Source organism: Bos javanicus, chromosome 13 (genome assembly GCF_032452875.1).
Source record: "Bos javanicus breed banteng chromosome 13, ARS-OSU_banteng_1.0, whole genome shotgun sequence".
NCBI lineage: Eukaryota > Metazoa > Chordata > Mammalia > Artiodactyla > Bovidae > Bos > Bos javanicus.
In genome coordinates, this window is record NC_083880.1 from 20,904,523 (window position 1) to 20,930,757 (window position 26,235).

The window sequence follows — 26,235 nt, forward strand, 5'->3', positions numbered from 1 at the left end:
TTTCACTCAGAGATTCTTTTTCTTGTCCACTATCCCAATAGAATCTTTTGTAGGAAAATTTTAATTCAATATAGAATTATTTATCACACTCCATTGTTATCTCTTTCTAGTATCTTTTTTAAAAATTAATTTTTTTTGACTGCGCTGGATGTTCAGGGCGGTGCGCTGGCTTTTCTCCAGTTGCGGTGAGCCAGGGTTGTTCTCTAGTTGCGGTGCGCAGGCTTCTCGTGGCGGCTTCTCTTGTTGCAGAGCGCAGGCCCAAGGCATCGCAGGCTTCAGTGGTTGTGGCCTGTGGGCTCAGCAGTGGCGGCTTGCAGCCTCTAGAGTGCAGACTGAGTAGTTGTGCTGCACAGGCTTACTTGCTCCATGACATGTGGGATCTTCCTGGACCAAGGATTGAACCCATGTCCCCTGTATTGTCAGGAGGACTCCCAACCACTGGACCACCAGGGAAGCCCTATATTTAGTGTATTTGCAAAGAGGTAACACTTGGGTTACCTGCTTTCTTTTTCCCAACAAGTAGAGAGAAATACACTGCAGATCACCTGCTTATCCATTTCTTTTCAGCTAGCTTGATGTAATTTTAGTATTATTCTAGGATTTTTCTGGCAATATTAAGTATTATATCCCCCAAATTAGATAAACATATCTTATTTTTAAAATGCTGTTACTTTTTTAATTGGAAATATGTTAAATTTATAAATCAATTTTGGAATAGTTTTATTTATTATAGATGAGACTTTCTACCAAAAACAGTTAAAGAGTAAACCTGTTTGTGTATATGTATGTGTGCATATAATAACCTGAAAACATCCAAGTAGGCTTGTAGATTGAAGTTATAATTTACCTCTGTGTTACACTGATTCTTTAAAAATTGTTTTAGAGAAAACAATCAATACAACTGACTACAGGGTTTCCATCAGAAAAATGAGAATTATTTAGTGGGTGTATTTTGTGGTTGAGATTAATTGTCTGAAATAGGCTTTCATATTTTTTTAATATGAGTTTACATTAGTAGATGAAAAATTAAAAACAGCCTTAAATTTTATAAGCAATTAATTATCAAATAATTACAGTGGTAATACATACAATCCATATTTTTGTGCATGGCTGAATATTAAGGACATTAAATGTTGGTACTATGTTATATGAACACAGTTTTATTTAGTGATTTGTATGTACAGCAATATTCATACAAAGAAGACCTATTTCCTATATACTCATTTTCAGTTCAGTTCAGTCGCTCAGTCGTGTCTTACTCTTTGCAACCCCATGAATCGCAGCGTGCCAGGCCTCCCTGTCTATCACCATCTCCCAGAGTTCACTCAGACTCACTTCCGTTGAGTCAGTGATGCCATCCAGCCATCTCATCCTCTGTTGTCCCCTTCTCCTCCTGCCCCCAATCCCTCCCAGCATCAGAGTCTTTTCCAATGAGTCAACTCTTCGCATGAGGTGGCCAAAGTACTGGAGTTTCAGCTTTAGCATCATTCCTTCCAAAGAAATCCCAGGGCTGATCTCCTTCAGAATGGACCGGTTGGATCTCCTTGCAGTCCAAGGGACTCTCAAGAGTCTTCTCCAACACCACAGTTCAAAAGCATCAATTCTCGGTGCTCAGCCTTCTTCACAGTCCAACTCTCACATCCATACATGACCACTGGAAAAACCATAGCCTTGACTCATTTAGTATCCTTCAAAATGATTTTTTACATTTTTTAGAAATTCTGTTTTCTTGACTTTAATATGTTTAAAATTCAACTTGAATTTTATGGACCAAGAATTTAGTGGTATTTTTGCTAGCTGCATACTAATTTTTATATGACTCTGAAAACTCTAACTTTGTAAAAATAACCATTTCTATTTAACATCTTTAAAAACCAATGTTGAAAGCATTCAAAATTAACTTCACTCTCAAAAACCAAAACCTTTCCACACCTTTATGTGAATAATAATTCCATTGTACATATTTGTATTGTTAAAAAGTAATGTCGTGATATAAATAAATACATCATCTAATTCAGTTATTTTGAAATGTGAAACTATTCTTCTCAGTTACTCCCTTGATGGCTCTTTTTGTGTCATCTAAATGAAGAGCCATGATTATTTATCTGCTGAGTCTCAATTTGCCTTTAGAATGAGGGCCTAGTAGTACTCGTGTGAATGTTCTAAGTCGCTTCAGTTGTGCCTGACTCTTTACAGCACTATGGACCGTAGCCCACCAGGCTCCTCTGTCCATGGAATTCTCCAGGCAAGAATACTGGAGTGGGTTGCCATGCCCTCCTCCAGGGCATCTTCCTGACCCAGGGATCGAACCCATGTCTCTTAAGTCTCTTGCATGTTCTTTACCACTAGTGCCACTTGGGAAGCCACCCCCTCCCCCGCCCCAGTAGTACTGGTGAGAGTTCATTGGGTGGGGAACTCTTAATGGCTTAGATAAGAAGATGCCTGCTTATATCACCCATACGTGCTGTTGGAATTGAATTGGCTTCTGTTGTAATTTCACCATCCCCACTGAACACAAGGTCATTCTCAAAACTATGTTTCAGTAAATAATCCTGTGCTTTTCATGTGACTACATGAATGTTATTCAATATTGAAACTTCAAGTTGTTTCTGCTGTCAGATTTTAAAAGATAAGGTAGTTAAGAATTCTTAATTAAATGGTGCCCAGATACCTTCAGACTTGACTGACAGATATTCATGCACGACTTTATTACACAGAGCTAGTAAGGTACCCTGGGGGACTCAGTGCTGTTCTAGAAAACAAAGATATCTAATGAAAATTGTCTGAGCTTTTCTCTCATTCATGTTGACATTAAAATTAAAAGAAATACTGGGAAAATTCTACATGTTTAAAATGTATCAAGGCACAATGTTTCAATACTTCTTACTTGATTTATCTCTGCAGGTACTCAGCAAGAAAGACAATGTTACTTCTAAATTGTGGGCTCAAAGTGGACAGCAAGGTGCACAGTGGAAAAAAGTGGAGCTGTTTTTAGGTGTTCATTCCCATATACAGGTTTGTAATCCAAGTTAAGACGATGATTGAGTTTTGTTGATTTTTTTCTTTATTTCCTCTACCCCTGTCTTCTGGCCTCTCATTCCCATTCTGGTATGTTACATGAATGCGTAGCACTCCATATAGCATTTTCCATAAGGAATTTACAGTTCTGGACTGCCCTAATTTTGTTTCTAATCAGACAACCATATTTCTAGGAATATTTAATTTTAGTGACAACCATCATGCCTCCACAGTCTCATACACCACTCTATTTTGCAAATAGATTCTCAGAGACTGTAGAGTAATTACCTTCATTTATTTCAAACCTGATTAAACAGACCTTTGAAAGTACACTGCATTGTTGAACCTTATTAGAGAAAACAGGTTTACATGACTGAAAAATATTTGGGGAAGCACAAAATTGTGTGATGCTGTATTTGTCTTCATGTAAAATACAATAATATTAGGATAAGACCTAAAAGTAAAGGAAAAGAATGAATGATACCTAGATTAAAACATTTAACCCAAAAGTAATTATGTGACAAGATATATAATGTGAATTTTATTTTTTATGGATTATGTGGCAAAAAAGAGCTCCTAGGATGTGTGATTTTTGCTTTTGGAGGTTTGTCTTGTCTGACATGAAGGGATATTTACTGGATGATAATGCTTAACTGTTAAGATTTAGAATGGATATGGGAAAGTGAGAATCCAGAGCCATTTATGTCATTTTTTCTCAGTTTTAACTGCACAAGCCTGAATTCTTTGAATTTACAGCATGTATCTATAGATGGTATACTATCTTTGCTAATGATCGCAATTCCAGTCCTCTATATAACAGCTGCTGCTGCTGCTGCTGCTAAGTCGCTTCAGTCATGTCCAACTCTGTGCGACCCCATAGACAGCCTCCCACCAGGCTCCCCCGTCCCTGGGATTCTCCAGGCAAGAACACTGGAGTGGGTTGCCAGTTCCTTCTCCAATGCATGAAACTGAAAAGTGAAAGTGAAGTCGCCCAGTCGAGTCCGACTCTTTGCGACCCCATGGACTGCAGCCTACCAGGCTCCTCCGTCCATGGGATTTTCCAGGCAAGAGTATTGGAGTGGGGTTCCATTGCCTTCTCCACTGTATAACAGCAAATGTAGTCAAATCAGCTGTGAATATTCAGTAACTGTATCTGCAGTCATGTGCCATATCTGATAGATCAGCCCATGTCAACTCCAATGGAAGCACAGGCTAGATACAGCTCTTGTAAGGCACTGATACTTGTAACTTCCCTGGTTGTTCAAGGGTTAAGACTTCGTCTTCTAATGCAGGTGGTGTGGTCTCAATCCCTGGTAGGGGAGCTAAGATCCCGCATGCCTCCTGGCCAGAAAGCCAAACACAAAACAGAAGCAGTATTGTAAAAAAAATTCAATAAAGACTTAAAGAAAAGGTAACATTTTAAAATAAATAAATAAAGGCATTGATTCAGCATTATCCCCAATTTCTTAGAATGTTAGGTATAATAAATCTATCTTGCTGGAACCTAGTTTTCTGAAGGGTCATTTGTAGATAATTTAGGAAATGAACGAGAAATAAGTTCAACTTGAGAATAAGAAAGATTGGACAACAATATAGTGGCCTTGCACTGTGTGAAATTTATTATTAAAAGATTCTACCTGTTTAACCCTCAAGACCTTTTAACAGAGGCAAGAAGGATCATCAGCAAGAACATGTAGAAGGTTCAGCTGCTGCCAGGCGTCAGCTTCCACTTCAGGCAGTGGATTCTTAACTATTCTGTGCAAGTAGAATATTTGCATAGTAAAATCTTGTTCAAAACAACATTAAGAGGGTTTTAAGCAGAGGAATCAATTATTAATTTAGTCTTTCTGAAATTTAATTTTTCATATATGGAATTTGCAGAGGAATATGCTCATGTTGTTTGAATCTTAAGATGAAATTTTAATGGTTTGTTAATATTTGATATTTAATATGATTCATTCCTTTAATAAAAGCATATTAAGAACCTACTATGTGCAGGAAAGCACATTACTATGCACTGGAGAAATAGTAATGGAGCATATATATTATCTACTGTTCTTCCAGTTTTATATTATCATTCTCTTTAGCATCAGAAACATGAGTGCCTTTAACCTTTGAGTAGAAGTATATAGTATTTTTAGAAATTATATACTGAGTCAGCACTGGGTCATTTTCAAAGTTATATTTGAGAACCACAATTTAATCATAATCTTTAATTATAATAATTTTATAACTAGAGCAATCATGTACATAGCACTTACTAAATGCTAAGTACTCTTCTATGAATAAAAATTTTATTCCTGTAATATTATAAGGGACTTATATTATTATCTCCATTTTATAGATTAGAATACAGAGATACTTAAAAGTTGGGTAACTTGCCCTATTTATATAACTACACAAAGGCAGTGATAGGCTTTAAGTACAGGCAGGTCAAGTGCAAGTCCATAATACAGATGCCATGCTTTATTGCTTCCTATGTTTTATAAAATAATTGATCCAACTTTTATTGTACTAAAAAAATATGCTTGTGCTTTTAAAAATGTTTAATGACATTTAGTATTAAAGTCTATGGAAACTTAACCAACATTGTGTGGAGTGTTGACACGTAAGTGATATTTTGACCATTGGATTATGGCAAAGTACCTAAGGTTGTATCTATAGGATGACAAATAAATGAATATTGAGATACTTTTATTATATAATTTCTTAATCAGAAGCAATGCATTATATATTTAAGAGTTCAGATAATCCAGTAATTGAATATCTGTTTCAGTTTGTGTATCCATTTGTCTTGGACATAATTTTTCTTATAAAAAAGTTATCTTTATAATTCTAATTTTACCTCTTCTTAATCACAGCCAAGCTGTTAATATATCTTACAAATTTATTTTTCTTTTCCAGTACAACTGCTATGAAAAAAAATAATTTTTTCCTTTTATGTAAATTTGATACATGAATTTATTGTACATAAAAATGTATATTTTTTATAATGTAAAAGATGTGAATTTTCAGTTATTATCTTAAAAGGAAAACACCTAGGTTTTTCATATAGTAGTATAAAAATATATCATATCTTAAGGAAAAACTAAAAATAGTTGTTTAGATTTGGTAAAAAGATGTTTGAGAGTTTGATGACAATAAATAGGTATTTCTTATTAACTCATCTCTAATTGTCCCAAGTTTGCTTTAAAATATATGACTATTTCCTGTTAACACACAAATACATATTTAGCTTGCAGACAAATTTAATAGAAACTATCTGAATTAGTTTCACTTAGAAAACTTTAGTGAGTACTGTTATTCTATTTTCCATCATTTCTATCAAAATCCATAGAAGTGACATCTCACTGACCAATAGTGACACACTTGAGAATTTTGCTCATCACATCCATTAATCAAAGACAAGTCACAATTATGTCAAGTCCAAAGAGGTGGCCAATTTTTTAAAAATTCATAGTTTTGAGGTTTGGTATGTTTTTGATAGAAGTGGATAAAATTAAAAAAAAAGAAAGGATGCTTGTATCTTCTGTCTCTAGGTACATTCTGTCACCTGGTGGGCCTCCTACTTCTATGTTTGTTGAGGCTCTCAAGCGCCCAGGTCTTGTTTTGGCCCTGAGGTTTGCAGAGGCAGCAGTGATAGGTGGCTCCTGCCAGTTTCTCAGGCCCCATCTTCAAAAATCTAGACAAGAGGCACTAGGGTTGCTGCTCACACATTATGTGTTGAGTCTGCTACAGATCTTCAGTGTCCCTCCAACTTCCTGGGTCAGTTTCGTCATACGGATTGCAGGGTCATTTTTATCAGATTCAAGCCCTATGTTCTGTACTGTATTTACTGTTTGTCCCAGGTTTTGAATTCTATTTTTAAATTTTTAAACAATTTTTATTGGAGTGCATTGCGTTACAATGTTGTGTTAGTTTCTACCATAAAACAAAGTGAATCAGCTATATTCCCTCAGTTTCCGATGTTTCGGATTTTCTTCCCGTTTAGGTCATCACAGAGCGTTGAGTAGAATTCCCTGTGCTATACGGTAGATTCACATTAGTTATCTATTTTATACATAGTATCAAAAGTGTGTCCAAGCTGAGGTGGCTCAGTGGTAAAAAATCTGCCTGCCAGTGCAGGAGACGTGGGTTTGACCCCTGGGTTGGGAAGATCACCTGGAAAAGGAAAAGGCTACCCATTCCAGTATTCCTGCCTGAGAACTCCCATGGACAGAGAAGCCTGGAGGGCTACAGTCCACGGGGTAGCAAAACAGTCGACATGACTTAGCAATGAAACAACAGCATCGATAGTCTATGTACGTTTATCCCAGTCTCCCAAGTTTTAAATTCTTGATGAATGAGTCTACTGATGTTTTTTTCAGTGGTTTTATTTTTTTCTTTTAAAGATTGTCTTCAGGGCAAAACGTGGTATCAGTTACATAGGAGATGTAGCAGTGGATGATATTTCCTTTCAAGATTGTTCCCCACTTCTAAGCGCAGACAGAACATGTACTGCTCAAGAATTCACGTGCGCTAACAAGCACTGCATTGCCAAGGACAAGCTATGTGATTTTGTGAATGACTGTGCTGATAATTCAGATGAGACTCCTTTCATCTGTGGTGAGTGCACATGATCTGTTTCCTTCCTGTCATCTGTATCTCTACCGCTTCCCTCCCTGCGATGGGTTCATTGATGAAAAATACAGAGTGTATATAATTGGAGAAGCCTAGGCAAGTAAGGTAGTTTAACCATTCAAATACATTTTAATGATTCTAAATGCAATACTTAATTTACTTAAGTCATTTAAAAACATGTCATTTGAAACTAATCAGCGACTTTGTGTTTGTGTGTGAAGAATTGGAGGTTAACTGGAAAATAGATGTCTTCAAAGACAAACTGAATTGAAACATGTATTTTCTACATAAAATAAATTTTGGAGGAGAAGACAAGCCAAACATCCATCAAAGCCAACTTGTGCAGGTTGACAAGCCTTGATGCTTTGATGTATTTCAGGGAATTGTCATTCCCTTGAGTCAATTATGATCTGGGAGAAGTGGATTAAAACAAAATCAATATCCAGATAATGTATAAAATTATCTCCTAAGGGAAATATATATCAGCTGTGTAATATTGTTATAAGCTGTGTAGTATTGTTATAACTTGTAATAAACAGCACCTATTAAACCATCCTTAGTTAAATGGGCCATATGTGCTCATCCAGGGAAGTCCGTGAAATTGTCAAAATGAAGGTTAATTATTCCACTACGACAAATTATTCCACTATTACTAGTAATAATTTCAGGGCTAGTGTGTTTCAGTTTGATCTTTTTTATTTTTTGCCTCTTGAAACCAAATCTGGAATCACAAGAACAACTTCAGTATAATAAGAGCTCATGTTTATATACAACTTTCAACATTTAAAGCCCTTTTATCTATTAATCTCCAGTTGATCGTCACAGAAACCCGTGGGGTGGGGGGGGAAAGATATTAATTATTAGTGATTTCCATGGATAAAGCTGCTGACAAGAATGGCTGAGATTAGGTCAAATTTCATAAAATTGGCACTGGCAGAGTTGATCCAAGTTTCCAGATACTTTGGTTTATGATTCACTGCTTTGCCAAAGCTATAATACCATACCACCTCTATGTACAGCTGCATCTTAGGAAAACCAAAGATCTTATAGATGTAGAAATCTTGTTTCTATCCAATAACTGTTGCTTCAATTGTGGATTATGTCTTATAATATCCATTGTTACTAATATAGAAACCAAGCAAAACTGTGTGGCTAATCTTACATTCTTAACTAATATTTATCTGTATCTTATGAATATTTTTGCTGCATATTTAGTCATTTTCTGCATCGAATGCTTTTCCGTTTTCTTCATTGTCATTTTCATATGAGTATCTCACAAATTTGTTAGGTTATCAGTCAAATAGAACAGATATTATGCTCTTGAATTTTATTTGCAATGTTGCCAATTTATATCTTTCCCAAGATATGATTTAATGCATTTTTTCAGTGTTTACAGTAACATTTTATTTCTGGCTGAATTTTACTCTTTGTGTTTAGATAATAATGTTATAAATATTTCTAAGTATCTTCTATCTGTGTTTGGAAGGGGATACTGATATACTGAGAGGGTCAGAGAAATGCATTGAAATTTGTTGTCTTGGTAGCTCTTTTGTATGGAAAACTAAAGACAAAAATCATTATAAGCCTTTGGAGGAAAAGTTGTATCAGAAGGTGCTTTTGGTGAGCCAATTTCCCAGTCTCTCTATGATTTGAATGGGCCATGATATCAGTAATACTGGAGTAGAAAGGTGAATTAGTTCCTGATATTACATAAGAAGAATATTTTTTAGCTCCTTAGAAAAAATAACCAAGTTACAGCAAACCTTAAAAAAAAAAAAATCCCACATTTCAATATTGGATCTTATTATATGAACTTGATTTATTTTTATATAGCACTGCTTATTTTATTATGTATTTAAAAACTTCAATTGCATTCCTATATTGATGGTTTTAAATGTTTTAATTATAAGTGGCTAGAACCTGCTATATGAATAATGAGTGCTAACCCTCCATATACTATAAACTTTGATGCTTTAATTAGTCCCAGAGGAATAGGAAGAAAAGCTTTAAAAAAAATCACCATAGCAACTGATTTCAGAAGTTTGGCTGACAACCAACCAAGAATTTAGCCTTAAGTTTCATGATCTTTGGAACTTGTATGTGCTTCTTTTGTTTCTTTCATTTTATTTATTTACTTTTTGAGATGCTAAGTAAAGGCTGAACAAGTATCACAACTCTAATAAAACTTCTATAATATCATTTGGTATAAATATACCACCTATATATAGAAAAAAATGAGCTATTTTTTAAAGACATAGACTATTTCTGACAGAGGAAAATAAAATAATCCTTTATACATCAAAGTATCTGTGGCTTTAATTTTCTGTAGAGCAGTATAGGCTCAGAAAGCAAAATTTGGCTGAAAGTTGAAATATAACTTTTTATTTTATGATATAAAATATTAGAAAATACAGGAAATAGTCAAAAAGAAAGTGATTTGTGTATCTGAGAAATCTGAAATCTTAAACATTTTTTTCCCATTGGTGTAGAGGCTCCTTAGAAAACTGTCATGTTTTTGTTTTCCTATATATTCCAATTAGCATATTTATTGTTGGTACGCAACTAAGAGTATCTCAGGGAAACTCAAAATAATTTAATTCTGAACTGTGATCAGCAAAGATACAGGATATTTGACCAGCATAATTATTTAATAATCTGAACTTAATGGGCACTTGTATTAATAATCTGTATTTCTCAACTGCAGACATCTATTTCAAGTACATACAAAATTATTAAACACTAAATATCAGTAATTTTAAGTGGATTAAAGTGACATGGATTGATCCTTTAATTAGTCTGGAATTCAGTTCTAAGGCAAAAACAAGAAAAATCCTTGTTACTTAGAAGAAAGACATGTTTAATAACCCATGGCTCCCCCCAAAAAATTACAGTAAAAGCTAGAATATGTTTGAAATAAATAACAACAATAATGTAATAAAAAACCTGTCGTATTTAGATAAGAAAGTGCTTAGTGAAAATTTTATGTACTTAAATTCTTACATTAGAAATTAGCTTGCAATGCAAATTAATGGAATAGAACACAAATGTCAGATAGAGAGAATTTAGAAAGACTGATAACATTTCCAAGACTCCATCAAGAATGAGCAAGAGAAGTAGAGAAGACAAAAGTCACACAGAACGTGTGTGTCTGTATATTACAGAGTGTGGCAGAAGGTGGAAAACGATATACTTTGTATGAGAAACTATAGGGTAAATTAAAGGAGATAAAAAATGGAGAGAAAATTGCAATATTAGGGAGCTTAGTATAGGTACAGAAAATAAAAAGGGGAAGAAAACCTTTTTTCCTTGTAATGAGAACTCTGAGGATCTAATCTCTTTTTTTCAAATATACCATACAACAGTGCTAGCTATAGTCATCATGTTGGTGTTACAGCCCTAGTGTTTATCTTATGACCCAAAGGTGATCTGGGGCTTAACTGATACTTATTCCCCTTCCCCCCCTTTTTAAAGTTATCACCATCCTTAAGTGTATGAAGCAGACTCTTATTGTGGTTTTGATTTGTCCTTCCCTAATTACTAACAGTCTTAATCATCTTTTCTTGTGTTTAATGGCTATTTGCATGTCTTCTTTGGATAAATGTCTATTGAAGTCCTTTGTGCTTTTCTTTATAGGATTGTGTACTTTTTCATTGTTGAGTGTAGGAGTTATCTATATATTCTGGATATTAAGCCACTATTGAATATATGATTTGCAAATATTTTTTCTCATTCTGTAGGCTGTCTTTTAAAATTTTCAATAGAATTTATTTTTAAAGGACTTGTATGTTCACAGCAAAACTAACTCCCATACATGCACAGCCTCCCTTTGACTAACATGTTGCCTACCAGAGGGTTGATTTGCTACACTGGAGTTGTCATTATCACCACAGTCCATAGTTACATTAGGGTTCCCACTTGGTGAAAGAATACCAACTGTTAGACACTTGGTGATAAACAGTAAATCAAACTCTTATACTCAGTTAGTTAATAGTAGCCTTACTAAATTCATTACCAATATTTTTAAACACATTTTTTATTATTGGATGCAATGTTTTTAAAAATATTTTTAATATTACATTTATGTGCAGTGTATATATATATATATATATATATATATATATATATATATATATATATAATATTTAACACTGCTGAAAATTTTCCTAAACTCAGTTACTCAAATTTTGGTCCACAAATAGCATTTTTATTAGAATTCAGGCTCCACCACAGACTTATAGATTATAAACTGCATTTTAACAAATATGTATGTATATATACACACTAAAATTTGAGAAAGACTCATTTAAACAGACAAACATTTGAAAAAGTTTTCTGGTGAGGAGAGAGCTATGATTTTATTTTTTATTGACATATACAAATATATCAATGGCAACCCACTCCAGTACTCTTGCCTGGAAAATCCCATGGACGGAGGAGCCTGGTGGGCTGCAGTCGATGGGGTCGTGAAGAGTCGGACACGACTGAGCGACTTCCCTTTCACTTTTCACTTTCACGCATTGGAGAAGGAAATGGCAACCCACTCCAGTGTTCTTGCCTGGAGAATCCCAGGGGCGGGGGAGCCTGGTGGGCTGCCATCTATGGGGTCGCACAGAGTCAGACACGACTGAAGCGACTTAGCAGCACAGATATATCAGGATTTGTATATGGGCAATAATTAATGTTTTAAATATTGAAAGTGATTCTGTATATTTTAATGAATTTAATTGATTCATTCATACTCTAGTCAAGATTTAATGGCTGTACATATATTTAATTGCCTGATATAATTTATTGATGATTTGAAGAAATTTTAAAGAATAAACATTTGTGTATTTATTCAGAAATATTTATCGAGTATCTATCATGTGTGAGGGTTTCTTCTAGCTATTTGGATTAATGCTATGAACAGTACAGACAAACTTCCTGCTCTCATGAAGCTTCCATTATGGATGGTGGTAGTGTAGGTGGTCACAGACAAACAGAGTAAGTAAAATAACACAGTAAAATAAGGATAAGTGCTCTGGCAAAAAAGTAAAATGGGGAAAAAGGAGAAAGAAAATGCTTGTAGTGATGGTTACAGTTTTAAACAGGGCCATCAGAGAAGTTCTCACTGAGAAACTGACATTTAAATAAAGAATGAAAAAACAGTGGGTTTGAGCCGAGTGATATTTGTTGTATTTGAATGATTTCTTTTTAATTAAAGAATATTTTAAAAGCCAGCAATAACCAAAACACAGCCCTTTCTGTATCATTGCCACATCACTAACAATTTCCTTTGGTTTCTGTGAATGTATAACTGTAATTCCCCTAAAGGGTTATCCTTCATTTGAGTTGACTCATTTATGTCCTGAATGTCCTTTCTCATTTGTTATAGCAGAATTCTTTCTCTTTTTAAGTAAACTGATGAATGTTGGAGGGAGAAGGGGCTACTGTTTGATGCTATGATATGTATATCTATATCTATATATCTATATCTATATATATATCTAATGTTTTACTCACTGTAAGGTTATATTAGGGCTTCCTTGGTGGCTAGATGATAAAGAATCTGCCTGCAATGTAGGAGACCTGGGTTCAAACCCTGGGTTGGGAAGAAGCCCTGGAGAAAGGAATAGCGACACATTCCAGTATTCTTGCCTGGAGAATTCCATGGACAGAGATGCCTGGTGAGCTAGTCCATGGGGTCAAAGAGAGTCAGTCATGACTGAATGACTCACACATACACACAAGGTTATATTATGAATGTTACGTGTCCATCAATATCCAGTGCTTCACCTAAAACTTTTGAGCATTTCAGAATTTGTGCTCAGTTGCGCCCAAAGTGAATTTAAAGGCGTAGACTGCCTTTATGAGAGTGCAGCAGTGTCCACCGTCATGGGCACTGAAAACCACTGACCTAGCCTTGCATACTGGGCATTTCCTTTTAATTTATTTATTTGGTAAACACTGGGCATCTCTAACATTAATATAAGTGACCTGGAGTGAAAACAAAGAAAAATAAGATGCTACATTAAGAATTGTTGAGCTTCTTGTCTAGCTAGAGAAATAGTTACCTAAACATTCACAGTGTGAATGGGCATTAGAGTAAGTACAAAGCATTTTTGAATGGATAAAAGTGGGAGAGAATATATAAATATATAATATATAAATTATATATTTATATATTATAAATATAAATATATACTCCCAACATGAACTTTCATAAACTTTACATCACCTTGAAAACAACTGGTATATTTTCAGAGACTTTATTCATCATGCACGATGAATAGCTTTTGCTTTCTTTGGGAGATTATGTTAGAAAGTAGGTCCGGTATCATAATGCTAATAAACCAGACCTTCTGTGAAGGATCAGCTATCTTAAGCTTCAGGAGTTCATTATTTGCAGGCTGTAGTCAAGTGACTGGAGCCCAGGAAGCTTTCATTGTCTTTCCAAAATTACTGACACTGATCCCCACTCACACCAACAGTTTTGTAAGTGACATGCATTAGAATAATATTTTCCAAATTATGAAATCAGGTAGTCATCAATTCAGTCGCTCAGTCATGTCCGACTCTTTGCGACCCCATAAACTGCAGCACACCAGGGCTCCCAGTCCATCACCAACTCCCAGAGTTCACCCAAACTCATGTCCATTGAGTTGGTGATGCCATCCAGCCATCTCATCCTCTGTCGTCCCCTTCTCCTCCTGCTCCCAATCCCTCCCAGCATCAGAGTCTTTTCCAATAAGTCAACTCTTCGCATGAAGTGGCCAAAGTACTGGAGTTTCAGCTTTAGCATCATTCCTTCCAAAGAATACCCAGGACTGATATCCTTTAGAATGGACTGGTTGGATCTCCTTGCAGTCCAAGGGACTCTCAAGAGTCTTCTCCAACACCACAGCTCAAAAGCATCAATTCTTCGGCGATCAGCTTTCTTCACAGTCCAACTCTCACATCCAGACATGACCACTGGAAAAACCATAGCCTTGACTAGACAGACCTTTGTTGGCAAAGTAATGTCTCTGCTTTTCAATATGTGATCTAGGTTGGTCATAACGTTCCTTCCAAGGAGTAAACGTCTTTTAATTTCATGGCTGCAATCACCATCTGCAGTGATTTTGGAGCCCAGAAAAATAAAGTCTGACACTGTTTCCACTGTTTCCCCATCTATTTCTCATGAAGTAATGGGACCAGATGCCATGATCTTCGTTTTCTGAATGTTGAGCTTTAAGCCAACTTTTCCCCTCTCCACTTTCACTTTCATCAAGAGGCTTTTGAGTTCCTCTTCACTTTCTGCCATAAGGGTGGTGTCATCTGCATATCTGAGGTGATTGATATTTCTCCCAGCAATCTTGATTCCAGCTTGTGCTTCTTCCAGCCCAGCGTTTCTCATGATGTACTCTGCATATAAGTTAAATAAGCAGGGTGACAATATACAGCCTTGACGTACTCTTTTTCCTATTTGGAACCAGTCTGTTGTTCCATGTCCAGTTCTAACTGTTGCTTCCTGACCTGCATATAGGTTTCTCAAGAGGCAGGTCAGGTGGTCTGGTATTCCCATCTCTTTCAGAATTTTCCACAGTTGATTGTGATCCACACAGTCAAAGGCTTTGGCATAGTCAATAAAGCAGAAATAGATGGTTTTCTGGAGCTCTCTTGCTTTTTCGATGATCCAGCAGATGTTAGCAATTTGATCTCTGGTTCCTCTGCCTTTTCTAAAACCAGCTTGAACATCTGGAAGTTCACGGATCATGTATTGCTGAAGCCTGGCTTGGAGAATTTTGAGCATTGCTTTACTAGCATGTGAGATGAGTGCAATTGTGTGATAGTTTGAGCATTCTTTGGCATTGCCTTTCTTTGGGATTGGAATGAAAACTGACCTTTTCCAGTCCTATGGCCACTGCTGAGTTTTCCAGATTTGCTGGCATATTGAGTGCAGCACTTTCACAGCATCATCTTTCAGGATTAGAAATAGTTCAACTGGAATTCTATCACCTCCACTAGCTTTGTTAATAGTGATGCTTTCTAAGGCCCACTTGACTTCACATTCCAGGATGTCTGCCTCTAGGTGAGTGATCACACCATCGTGATTACCTGGATCATGAAGATCTTTTTGTACAGTTCTTCTGTGTATTCTTGCCACCTCTTCTTAATATCTTCTGCTTCTGTTAGGTCCATACCATTTCTGTCCTTTGTCAAGCCCAACTTTGCATGAAATGTTCCCTTGGTATCTCTAATTTTCTTGAAGAGATCTCTAGTCTTTCCCATTCTGTTTTCCTCTATTTCTTTGCATTGATCGCTGAGGAAGGCTTTCTTATCTCTCCTTGTTATTCTTTGGAACTCTGCATTCAGATGCTTATATCTTTCCTTTTCTCCTTTGCTTTTCACTTCTCTTCTTTTCACAGCTATTTGTAAGGCCTCCCCAGACAGCCATTTTGCTTTTTTGCATTTCTTTTCCATGGGGATGGTCTTGATCCCTGTCTCCTGTACAATGTCATGAACCTCCGTCCATAGTTCATCAGGCACTCTATCAGATCTAGGCCCTTAAATCTATTTCTCACTTTTACTGTATAATCATAAGGGATTTGATTTAGGTCATACCTGAATGCTCTAGTGGTTTTCCCTACTTTCTTCAATTTAAGTCTGAATTTGGCAAAAAGGAGTTTATGTCTGAGCCACAGTCAGCTCCTGGTCTTGTTTTTGCTGACTGTATAGAGCTTCTCCATCTTTGGCTGCAAAGAATATAATCAATCAGATTTCAGTGTTGACCATCTGGTAATGTCCATGTGTAGAGTCTTCTCTTGTGTTGTTGAAAGAGGGTGTTTGCTATAACCAATGCATTCTCTTGGCAAAACTCTGTTAGCCTTTGCCCTGTTTCATTCTGTATTCCAAGTCCAAATTTGCCTGTTACCCCAGGTGTTTCTTGACTTCCTACTCTTGCATTCCAGTCCCCTATAATGAAAAGGACATCTTTTTTGGGTGTTAGTTCTAAAAGGTCTTGTAGGTCTTCATAGAACCATTCTACATCAGCTTCTTCAGTGTTACTGGTTGGGGCATAGATTTGGATTACTGTGATGTTGAATGGTTTGCCCTGGAAACGAACAGAGATCATTCTGTCGTTTTCGAGATTGCATCCAAGTGCTGCATTTCAGAGAAGACAAACTTCTATGTGAGGGGTTTCTCTGGATCCTGCAGTGTGAATTTTCAAAAAGCTGATACTATAAATAGAATTTTTCCAAATATCTTATGCCTCCAATTTTTTTAGTATGGAAACCAAATATGCTCTTTGTAGAACAATTGTTTTGTGTCTGTGAAACAGTTTGAAAAGTATTTGTAGAATTTATTACCATTATTTTAACAAAATAAGGCAATAGAAAGGATATTGTATCACAATTTCTTATTGATACAGCTCAATAATGATTGACACATGTCATTAACTTTTTGAAATTTAAACTTTGAAATACTAATGAATTAATAGGAAAAGTTATGTAGGTATTACAGAGAAATTCTGTTAGCCTTCATGCAGTTTCCCTCAGTGGTTAGAGTTTATGTAACATATAGCATCAAGACTAGGAAACTGACATTGGTTTAATAGGTAATATAGTTCTCTGGCTTTTTATTATTTGTGGAAATTCCTGTGATCATCCATGCAATTAAATTTTTCCATCTCCACAAAATTCTCCCCTGAGCTCCTCCTTTACAGTTGTATATACTTCTTCCATTCCGATCCTGGGCAACCACTGCTTTGTTCTCTGCCGCATAGTTTGTCATTTTGAGAAAGTTATGTAAATGTGTAAATATACCATGTGACCTTTGGAGACTTTTTTATTTCATTCAGCAGAATCCCCTTGAGAGCCATCCAGGTTGCTTGTGTTTGTGTGTTCCTTTTTATTGCTGCCTCACGTTCCACTGTGTGGAATGTACATAGTCCCACACGGTACCGTTTTCCGGAGCAGCTGTGCCGTTTTACGTAACCACCAGCAATGTGGGAGAGATCCGGTTGGTCTACATTGTTGTGAGCATTTGGTATTGTAACTATTTTACTTTTATTTTTTGCTCTTCCTATTGGTATGGGTTATCTCATCAGGATATTTGCATTTTCCCTAGTAGCTTGTAGTGTTAAACATCTTCTCACATGTTTCTCAGTCATCTTTCTGTTGTCTTTGGTGAAGTGTTTCTTCATGTCTTTTTCGCCCATTTTCTAAGCAGATTTTTTTCAAACTGCTGAGTTTTCAGAGTTCTTCATATGTTACAGATATAAGTCCTTTGGCTGATATGAGTGGCACATTACACAGTGTGGCACTAAAGAGTAAGGAATTTTGTTTTGATGAAGTCCAATTTATTGATCTTTCCCTTTTGGGATCATGCTTTTGATATGGTAAAAATAATTCACTGAGTTTTAGATTCCAGATTTTCTTTTTTTTCTTTTAAAAGTATAGTATTATATTGTACATTTAAATGTATGCTCCATTTTGTTAGTTTTTATAGAAGATGGGAGGTTTAGGGCACATTTTTAATTTTTTGTAAATAGTTATCCAGTTGCTTCATCACCATTAACAAAACTGACCTCCCTGCCTGTAACTGCATTTGCATATTTGTCAAATATTAGTTGGTTGTACTTGTGTGAAGCTATTTTTGGGTTCTGTATTCTGCTCCATTGATCCATATGTCTGCTCCTTCATCAATGCCACATGGTCTTAGGAACTAAAACTTTATCATAAATCCTGAAATTAGGTGGAGCAAGTCCTTCTATGTTATTTTTCTTTTTCAACTAAATAGCGTCAGTTATTCCAGTTTCTTTGCCCTGGCTTTTGCATTTTTAAAAAAATCATCTATATAGCTATCAAAAGTGAAATAATTTTGATAAGAATTTTATTAAACACATATATCAGTTTGGAGAAATAAGACTTTTAATAGGATGAGTGTTCCAATCCATGAGCTGTTTGTCTCTCCGTTATTAAGACTTAGATTTCTTTCACCCACGTTTTGTGGTTTTTAGCTTGTAAGTCCTAAAAATATTTTATAAGATTTTTACCTAAGTGTTTCACTTTTAAAGGATTGCAAATAAAATTATATTTTAAAGTTTTATTTTTACCTATTCATTGATGGTATATAAAGTTCAGTTAATTTATACAGTTAATATTGTATGTATTGATCATATAGATTAATAGATTATGTATCCTTCACACTTGTTGTTCAGTCGCTTAGTATCTGATTCTTTGCCACCCCATGGAATGTAGCACACAAGGCTTCTCTGTTCTCCACTATTTCCCAAGTTTGCTACATTCATGTGCATTGAGTAGGTGATGCTATCTGACCATCTCATCCTCTGCCCTCCCCTATACCCTTTGCCTTCAATCTTTCCCAGCATCAGGGGCTTTTCCAATGAGTCGGCTCTTCACATCACATGGCCAAAGTATTGGTGCTTAAGCATCAGTCCTTCCAATGAATATTCAGTATTGATTTCCTGTAGGATTGACTGGTTTGATCTCCTTGCAGCCCAAGGGCCTCTCAAGAGTCTTATCCAACACCACAACATGAAAGCATCAGTTCTTCGGTGCTCAGCCTTTTTTATGGTCCAACTCTCACATCCGTACATGACTACTGGGAAAACCATAGCTTTGACTATTCAGACCTTTGTCAGCAAAGTGGTGTATTTGATTTTTAATATGCTGTCTAGATTTGTCATAGCTTTCCTTCCAATGAGCAGGCATCTTTTAATTTCATGGCTGAATGAAACTTCATATGTATTTCTGCTAAAATGCATAATCTGAATCTAATCACCAGGATTCCTCAGACAAACCCAAATTCAAGTACTTGCTAAAATAACTGGCCTGGCCTCATGGAACATATCCAGGCAAAGAAAGAGAAAGGATGAAAAACTCATAGATAAGAAAATAAAATTCACACAACTAATACAATGTGTGATCTAACTTGGATTAGATTTTGAACCAAGGAGAAAGATAACTATAAAGGACTTAGGCAGAATAATTGACAAATTGAAATATGAACTGTGTATTAGATATTAGTATTAATGTCACATTTTCTGGTTTTGTGATTTTTCTGTGGTTATGTAAGAAAACATCTTTGTTTACAAGAAAGACACATGAAAATATTGATAAAGTGATGCTATATCTCTAAGTTACTTTCAAATTTTTTTGAAAATTCTTATATAAATATGCATATGCATGTATCGGAGAAGACAATGGCAACCCACTCCAGTACTCTTGCCTGGAAAATCCCATGGATAGAGAAGCCTGGTAGGCAGTTCATGGGGTCGCTACAAGTCAGACACGACTGAGCGACTTCACTTTCACTTTTCAGTTTCATGCATTGGAGAAGGAAATGGCAACCCACTCAAGTGTTCTTGCCTGGAGAATCCCAGGGACGGGGGAGCCTGGTGGACTGCCGTCTATGGGGTCGCACAGAGTCAGACACGACTGAAGCGACTTAGCAGCAGCAGCAGCAGCAGCATGCATGTATAGATAGAACAAATGGGGTAATGCAGATATATAAGAGTTAAGTTAAAGAGTAGACAGAAAATACTTATACAATTCTTATAACTTTTCTATAAGCTTGAAATTATTTCAAAATAAAATATTGCAAAGAATAACATCATATTAAGACAATCAAGAGAAAGAAATACTAACTTGGAAACAAAACCAATTCAAGTGATAAATTCAAGAATATGTAATTTTTAAAAGTAGACAAAACAGCAATTTTTTAATTTTAAAAAAGGAAAAACACATACAAATGTAGGTTTGCTTAAGGAAAATTAATAAGTATATGGAAACTAATAACTGTGCTAGTTTGAAAATGTCAATGAAATGGTTAGTTTTTTCACAGAAAAATGACCAAAATCAAACTAATGAAGCAGAAAACCTGAATAGACCATTAACTATCAAATAAAGTTATCAACAAACGTCCTCCAATTTTGTCTCCTGGGATAGTTACTGCTGAGTTCTATCAGTTTTTAATGAATTGATAATGCCCAAAGAAACTATTCCAACCATATGAAATGATAGAATTTATTTTATGAAGCTAATATATTACTGATAATGAAGACTCCAGAAATTAGAAAAGAAAATGAAAGTTAAACCTCTTTGTGAATATAAATGTGCAAAACTTAAAACACCAGCAAACGAAATTCAGTAATGTAACAATCATATACTCTGAGATGAGAATCTTACATTTTAAAAATGTTTTAATGTAACAGACTGTGAATGTAACCAAGTCACTAAAAACTGTCACAGTAAACTGATAGGTGCTGAAAATATTCTCTGAAATTTAACAACCATTTCTTATAATATATACAGAATGGTGTTACTTTAACAAGTTAAAAATGGTCTATCAAATTAAAGAAGGAAACAATGGAAATATTCCCAGTAAAATCAAGATCATGTCAAGAATATCCATTACTGATGATATTATTTTTTGTACTCTTTGTGATTCTGCTTAATATGGTAGGACATAAATTGAAATACAGAAACGTCAAATTATATTTTCTTTGTATTGACTTTATAATTAGCATATAATATTTTTCAGGTGACCAAAAGTATATATTGCAAAATGATCACCAGATTAAGGCTGGTTAATATCCAATCCCATACATAGTTACTCATTTTGTATGTGTGTGTGAAGAGAACTTTTAAGATCTTCTGTCTTAGCAATTTGTGATTATTTTCCAGTGATATGGTGATATGCTTTAAAACCTGTTAACATTTGAGTATTAAGTTGTATAGTGTTTCCCTTTAAATTCCAACTAGAACCTGTGAATGTTGAAACAGAGTCTGTGCAGATGTAGTGAATTAAAATGAAGTCATACTGTATTGGTGTTTTTCTTTCTCGCTTACTTCACTCTGTATAATAGGCTCCAGTTTCATCCACCTCATTAGAACTGATTCAAATGTATTCTTTTTAATGGCTGAGTAATACTCCATTGTGTATATGTACCACAGCTTTCTTATCCATTCACCTGCTTATGGACATCTAGGTTGCTGCCATGTGCTGGCTACTATAAACAGTGCTGTGATGAACTTTGGGGTACACGTGTCTCTTTCATTTCTGGTTTCCTCAGTGTGTATGCCCAGCAGTGGGATTGCTGGGTCATATGGCAGTTTTATTTCCAGTTTTTTAAGGAATCTCCACACTCTTCTCCATAGCGGCTGTACTAGTTTGCATTCCCACCAACAGTGTAAGAGGGTTCCCTTTTCTCCACACCCTCTCCAGCATTTATTGTTTGTAGACTTTTGGATCGCAGCCATTCTGACTGGCGTGAAATGGTACCTCATTGTGGTTTTGATTTGCATTTCTCTGATAATGAGTGATGTTGAGCATCTTTTCATGTGTTTGTTAGCCATCTGTATGTCTTCTTTGGAGAAATGTCTGTTTAGTTCTTTGGCCCATTTTTTGATTGGATCATTTATTTTTCTGGAATTGAGCTGCAGGAGTTGCTTGTATATTTTTGAGATTAGTTGTTTGTCAGTTGCTTCATTTGCTATTATTTTCTCCCATTCTGAAGGCTGTCTTTTCACCTTGCTTATAGTTTCCTTTGTTGTGTAGAAGCTTTTAATTTTAATTAGGTCCCATTTGTTTATTTTTGCTTTTATTTCCAATATTCTGGGAGGTGAGTCATAGAGGATCCTGCTGTGATGTATGTCAGAGAGTGTTTTGCCTATGTTCTCCTCTAGGAGTTTTATAGTTTCTGGTCTTACACATATATATGGAATTTAGAAAGATGGTAACGACAACCCTGTATGTGAGACAGCAAAAGAGACACAGATGTATAGAACAGTCTTTTGGACTCTGTGGGAGAGGGGGTGGGGGATGTTTTGGGAGAATGGCATTGAAACATGTATAATATCATATGTGAAATGAATCGCCAGTCCAGGTTCGATGCATGATACAGGATGCTCGGGGCTGGTGCACTGGGATGACCCAGAGGGATGGTTGGGGAGGGAGATGGGAGGGGGGTTCAGGATGGGGAACACGTGTACACCCGTGGTGGATTCATGTAGATGTATGGCAAAACCAATACAGTATTGTGAAGTAATTAGCCTCCAATTAAAATAAATAAATTTATATTAAAAAAAATAAGTAAAATGAAGTCATACTGGATTAGGTGGGCTCAAACCCTGTGATTGGTGTCCCTGTAAGAAGAGAGAAATAGGAACAGAGACCCCCAGAGGGGAGATGATGTGGTAACACACAGGGTGGATGCCATGTGAGTGGAGTGGTGTGGACAGGACAAGGCATGCTCAGATTGCCGATAATTACCTGTATACTTACGAAGACATAAGAAAGGATACGCCCCTAGAGCCAATATGGAGGGCATGGTGCCACTGACACCTTGATTTCAGATCTTTAACCTGAGCAACTGAGAGAGAGTCAATTTCTGTTGTTTAAAACCACCCCCTTTGTTGTACTTTGTTACAGCAGCCCTAAGAAACAAATACAATTCCTCAAGGAAAGTACCCCACTCAGAGCTGGTGGAAACTAACTTCTTTAAGTTTGCTTTTTGCTAGTTTTGAAAAAAAAAATTGTTACAGTATAGTTGCTTTATCAGTTCAGTTCAGTTGCTCAGTCCTGTCCAACTCTTTGTGACTATGGACTGCAGCATGCCAGACTTCCCTGTCCATCACCAACTCCCAGAGTTTACTCAGACTCATGTCCATCAAGTCGGTGATGCCATCCAACCATCTCATCCTCTGTCATCCCCTTCTTCTGCCTTCAATCCTTCCCAGCATCAGGGTCTTTTCCAGTGAGTCAGTTCTTCGCATCAGGTGGCCAAAGTATTGGAGTTTCAGCTTCAGCATCAGTCCTTCCAATGAACACCCAGGACTGATTTCCTTTAGGATGGACTGGTTGGATCTCCTTGCAGTCCAAGGGACTTGCAAGAGTCTTCTCCAGCACCACAGTTCAAAAGCATTACTTCTTCCGCACTCAGCTTTCTTTATAGTCTGACTCTGACATCCATACATGACTACTAGAAAAACCATATCTTTGACTAGATGGACCTTTGTTGGCAAAGTAATGTCTCTGCTTTTTAATATGCTGTCTAGGTTGGTCACAGTTCCTCCAAGGAGCAAGTGTCTTTTAATTTCATGGCTGCAATAACCATCTGCAGTTATTTTGGAGTCCAAAAAAATGAAGTCTGTCACTTCTTCCATTGTTTCCCCATCTATTTGGCATGAAGTGATGGGACTGGATGCCATGATCTTAGTTTTCTGAATGTTGAGCTTTAAGCTAACTTCTTCACTCTCCTCTTTAGTTCTTTGCTTTCTGCCATAAGGGTAGTGTCATCAGCAAAGCAAATCAACTGTATATATACATATATCCCCTTTGTTGGATTTCCTTCTCATTTAGGTCACCATAGAGCATTGAATAGAGTTTCCTGTGCTATGCAGTAGGTTCTCATTAGTTACCTATTTTATATATAGTAGTGTATATATGTCAATCCCAACTCATCCGACCCCCTTTTTCCCCTCCTTGGTGTCCATATTTTTGTTCTCTACATCTGTATCTCTATTTCTGCTTTGTAAATAGGTTCATCTGTACCATTTTTCTAGCTGGTTTGTTTTTAATTAGGATTTGTGAACCTTGCTGTGTTCATTATCAGCAGTGTAGTATTCTAAAGTTGTTCATAGTTCTAAATAAACAAGTAAAAAGGTTCCTTGCCACCAAGCCCTGTTAAATAAGTTGGGAATAGACTTCATTATATAAAGAGAGTTTCTATATTGTGGGAATTCATGGAGCTTTTAATATGCTAGTGTATTTTGAAATCTCTCAGTGACAGATATAATTTATAAGATTGATCATATTCTGTCTCTTGGCAACTGTGAAGAACATACTTCCTTTGCACAGCAAATTGATATCTGTTGGACATTCATAATTCAGATGAACAGAGTTAAAGAAATGATGAACGATGTCTTGCCACCTCAAGAAGAATCAAGCCAAACTGGATGACTGCCATCTTCAGGTAGCTCCCTACCCTAAAGAAGAAATCTCCTAGAGCATTTCCTTATAGACACATATATTTTCTTACCCTGCATTATTTGTCTTTTGCTTTTTTTTTTTGAAGCTTCTACCCCCAGCCACTGTGTACCTCATTATAATGGGGAATATTGGTCCAGGGGTTGTGTCATATCATTCTTAAACTCATAGTTCTGCTACTTAGTGGATAATACTAAGCAAAGTACTCTAACTCTGAACTCTAGCTTTCTCTTTGACCAAAATAAGCATAATAACTATTATACAGAGACATGGGAATTAAGTGTAATAATATGCATAAAGAAAATGCTCAGGCCCTGATGTTATGATTATGTTCTGTCATGTATGTTATGTTATGTTCTGATTAATACAATGGAGCCCTGCTTCCAGGCTGTTTCCCATTTTCTTAAATGGGCTTTTTGATAGAATGTGCTCAATAAACACTAATTCAAAAGAATACATGCACCCTAATATTCATAGCAGTATTATTTACAATTGCCAAGATATGGAAGCAACCTAAGTCTCCATCAACAGATGAATGGGTGAAGAAGATGTGTGTGTGTGTGTGTGTATACACATACATACATTGTAATACTCCTCAGCCATAAAAAGAATGAGATTTTGCCATTTCCAACAATATGGATGGACTTGGTGGGCATTATGCTAAATGAAATAAGTCAGAGAAAGACAAATCTCCATGATATAACTTACATGTGAATTCTAAAAAATACAACAAATTAGTGAATAATACAAAAAAGAAGCAGACTCAAAGATACAGAGAACAACCTCGTTGTTACCAGTGGGGAGAGGAGGCAGGAGGGGAGAGGTAATATAGGTAGTATGTGGGTGAGGGATTAAGAAGTACAAACTACTAGGTATAATATAAGCTCCAAGGTTATATTATGCAACACATGGAAAATAGCTAATATTTTATAATAACTATAAATGGAGTATAACCTGTGAAATTTTTGAATCACTATATTGTACACCTGTAATATATTGTACAGCAACTATACTTCAATTCAAAATAAATAATTAAAATGTATATGAAAGGGACAAATGAATATAATGCTATTTTAATTTTAGAGATTTGATGGTAAGATCTTACAAGGCATGTTCTTTCAAAACTATGCACATTTTAAATGAAACTGATATTTTATATGTATAAGGATATTGATCCATGGAAAAATAATAGCATTTTGAAAGGGAAAAACTGGTTTGATGGATGACACAGCTGTAGACAAAGGTGATCATTTTCCTCCTGAGGGCACATCTGTCTGGCACTGGCATTAATTGCTCCATGAAATGCCAGGAATTGGCATCTGCACAGAAGACTATTTGTTGCTTGTCTCACCTGGCACTGATGGGAAATAGTAAAAAATGAAAGCATAAGTTGCTCCTCCTAACCGTAGTGATGTGAAATTCAAACAGCTTTTAGGCCTCCTTGTGTTTTCTCCACCGACATTTTAGAATTAAACTTTCCAAGGAAACATATCTTCAAACCTATAGTAAATATCAAAAGCAGAAATATGATTTACATTATAGAGATTCATGCAGCAGCATTTTATTTGTATTTTTTTTTCAGAAAAACAAATCTTTTAGCAATGCACATCATTTCTTATACAA

At 35.9% G+C, this 26,235-nt stretch overlaps 1 protein-coding gene across 1 annotated transcript in view; it reads left to right on the plus strand.

Moving 5' to 3' along the window:
• MALRD1 (MAM and LDL receptor class A domain containing 1) overlaps nt 1–26,235 on the plus strand; it is a 555,525-nt gene that overhangs the window by 198,506 nt on the left and 330,784 nt on the right. Inside the window, exons 24-25 of the mRNA XM_061435952.1 lie at nt 2,905–3,015; nt 7,410–7,623. Of these exons, the coding sequence (XP_061291936.1) occupies nt 2,905–3,015; nt 7,410–7,623 (325 nt within the window). The remainder of the gene's footprint in view (nt 1–2,904; nt 3,016–7,409; nt 7,624–26,235) is intronic.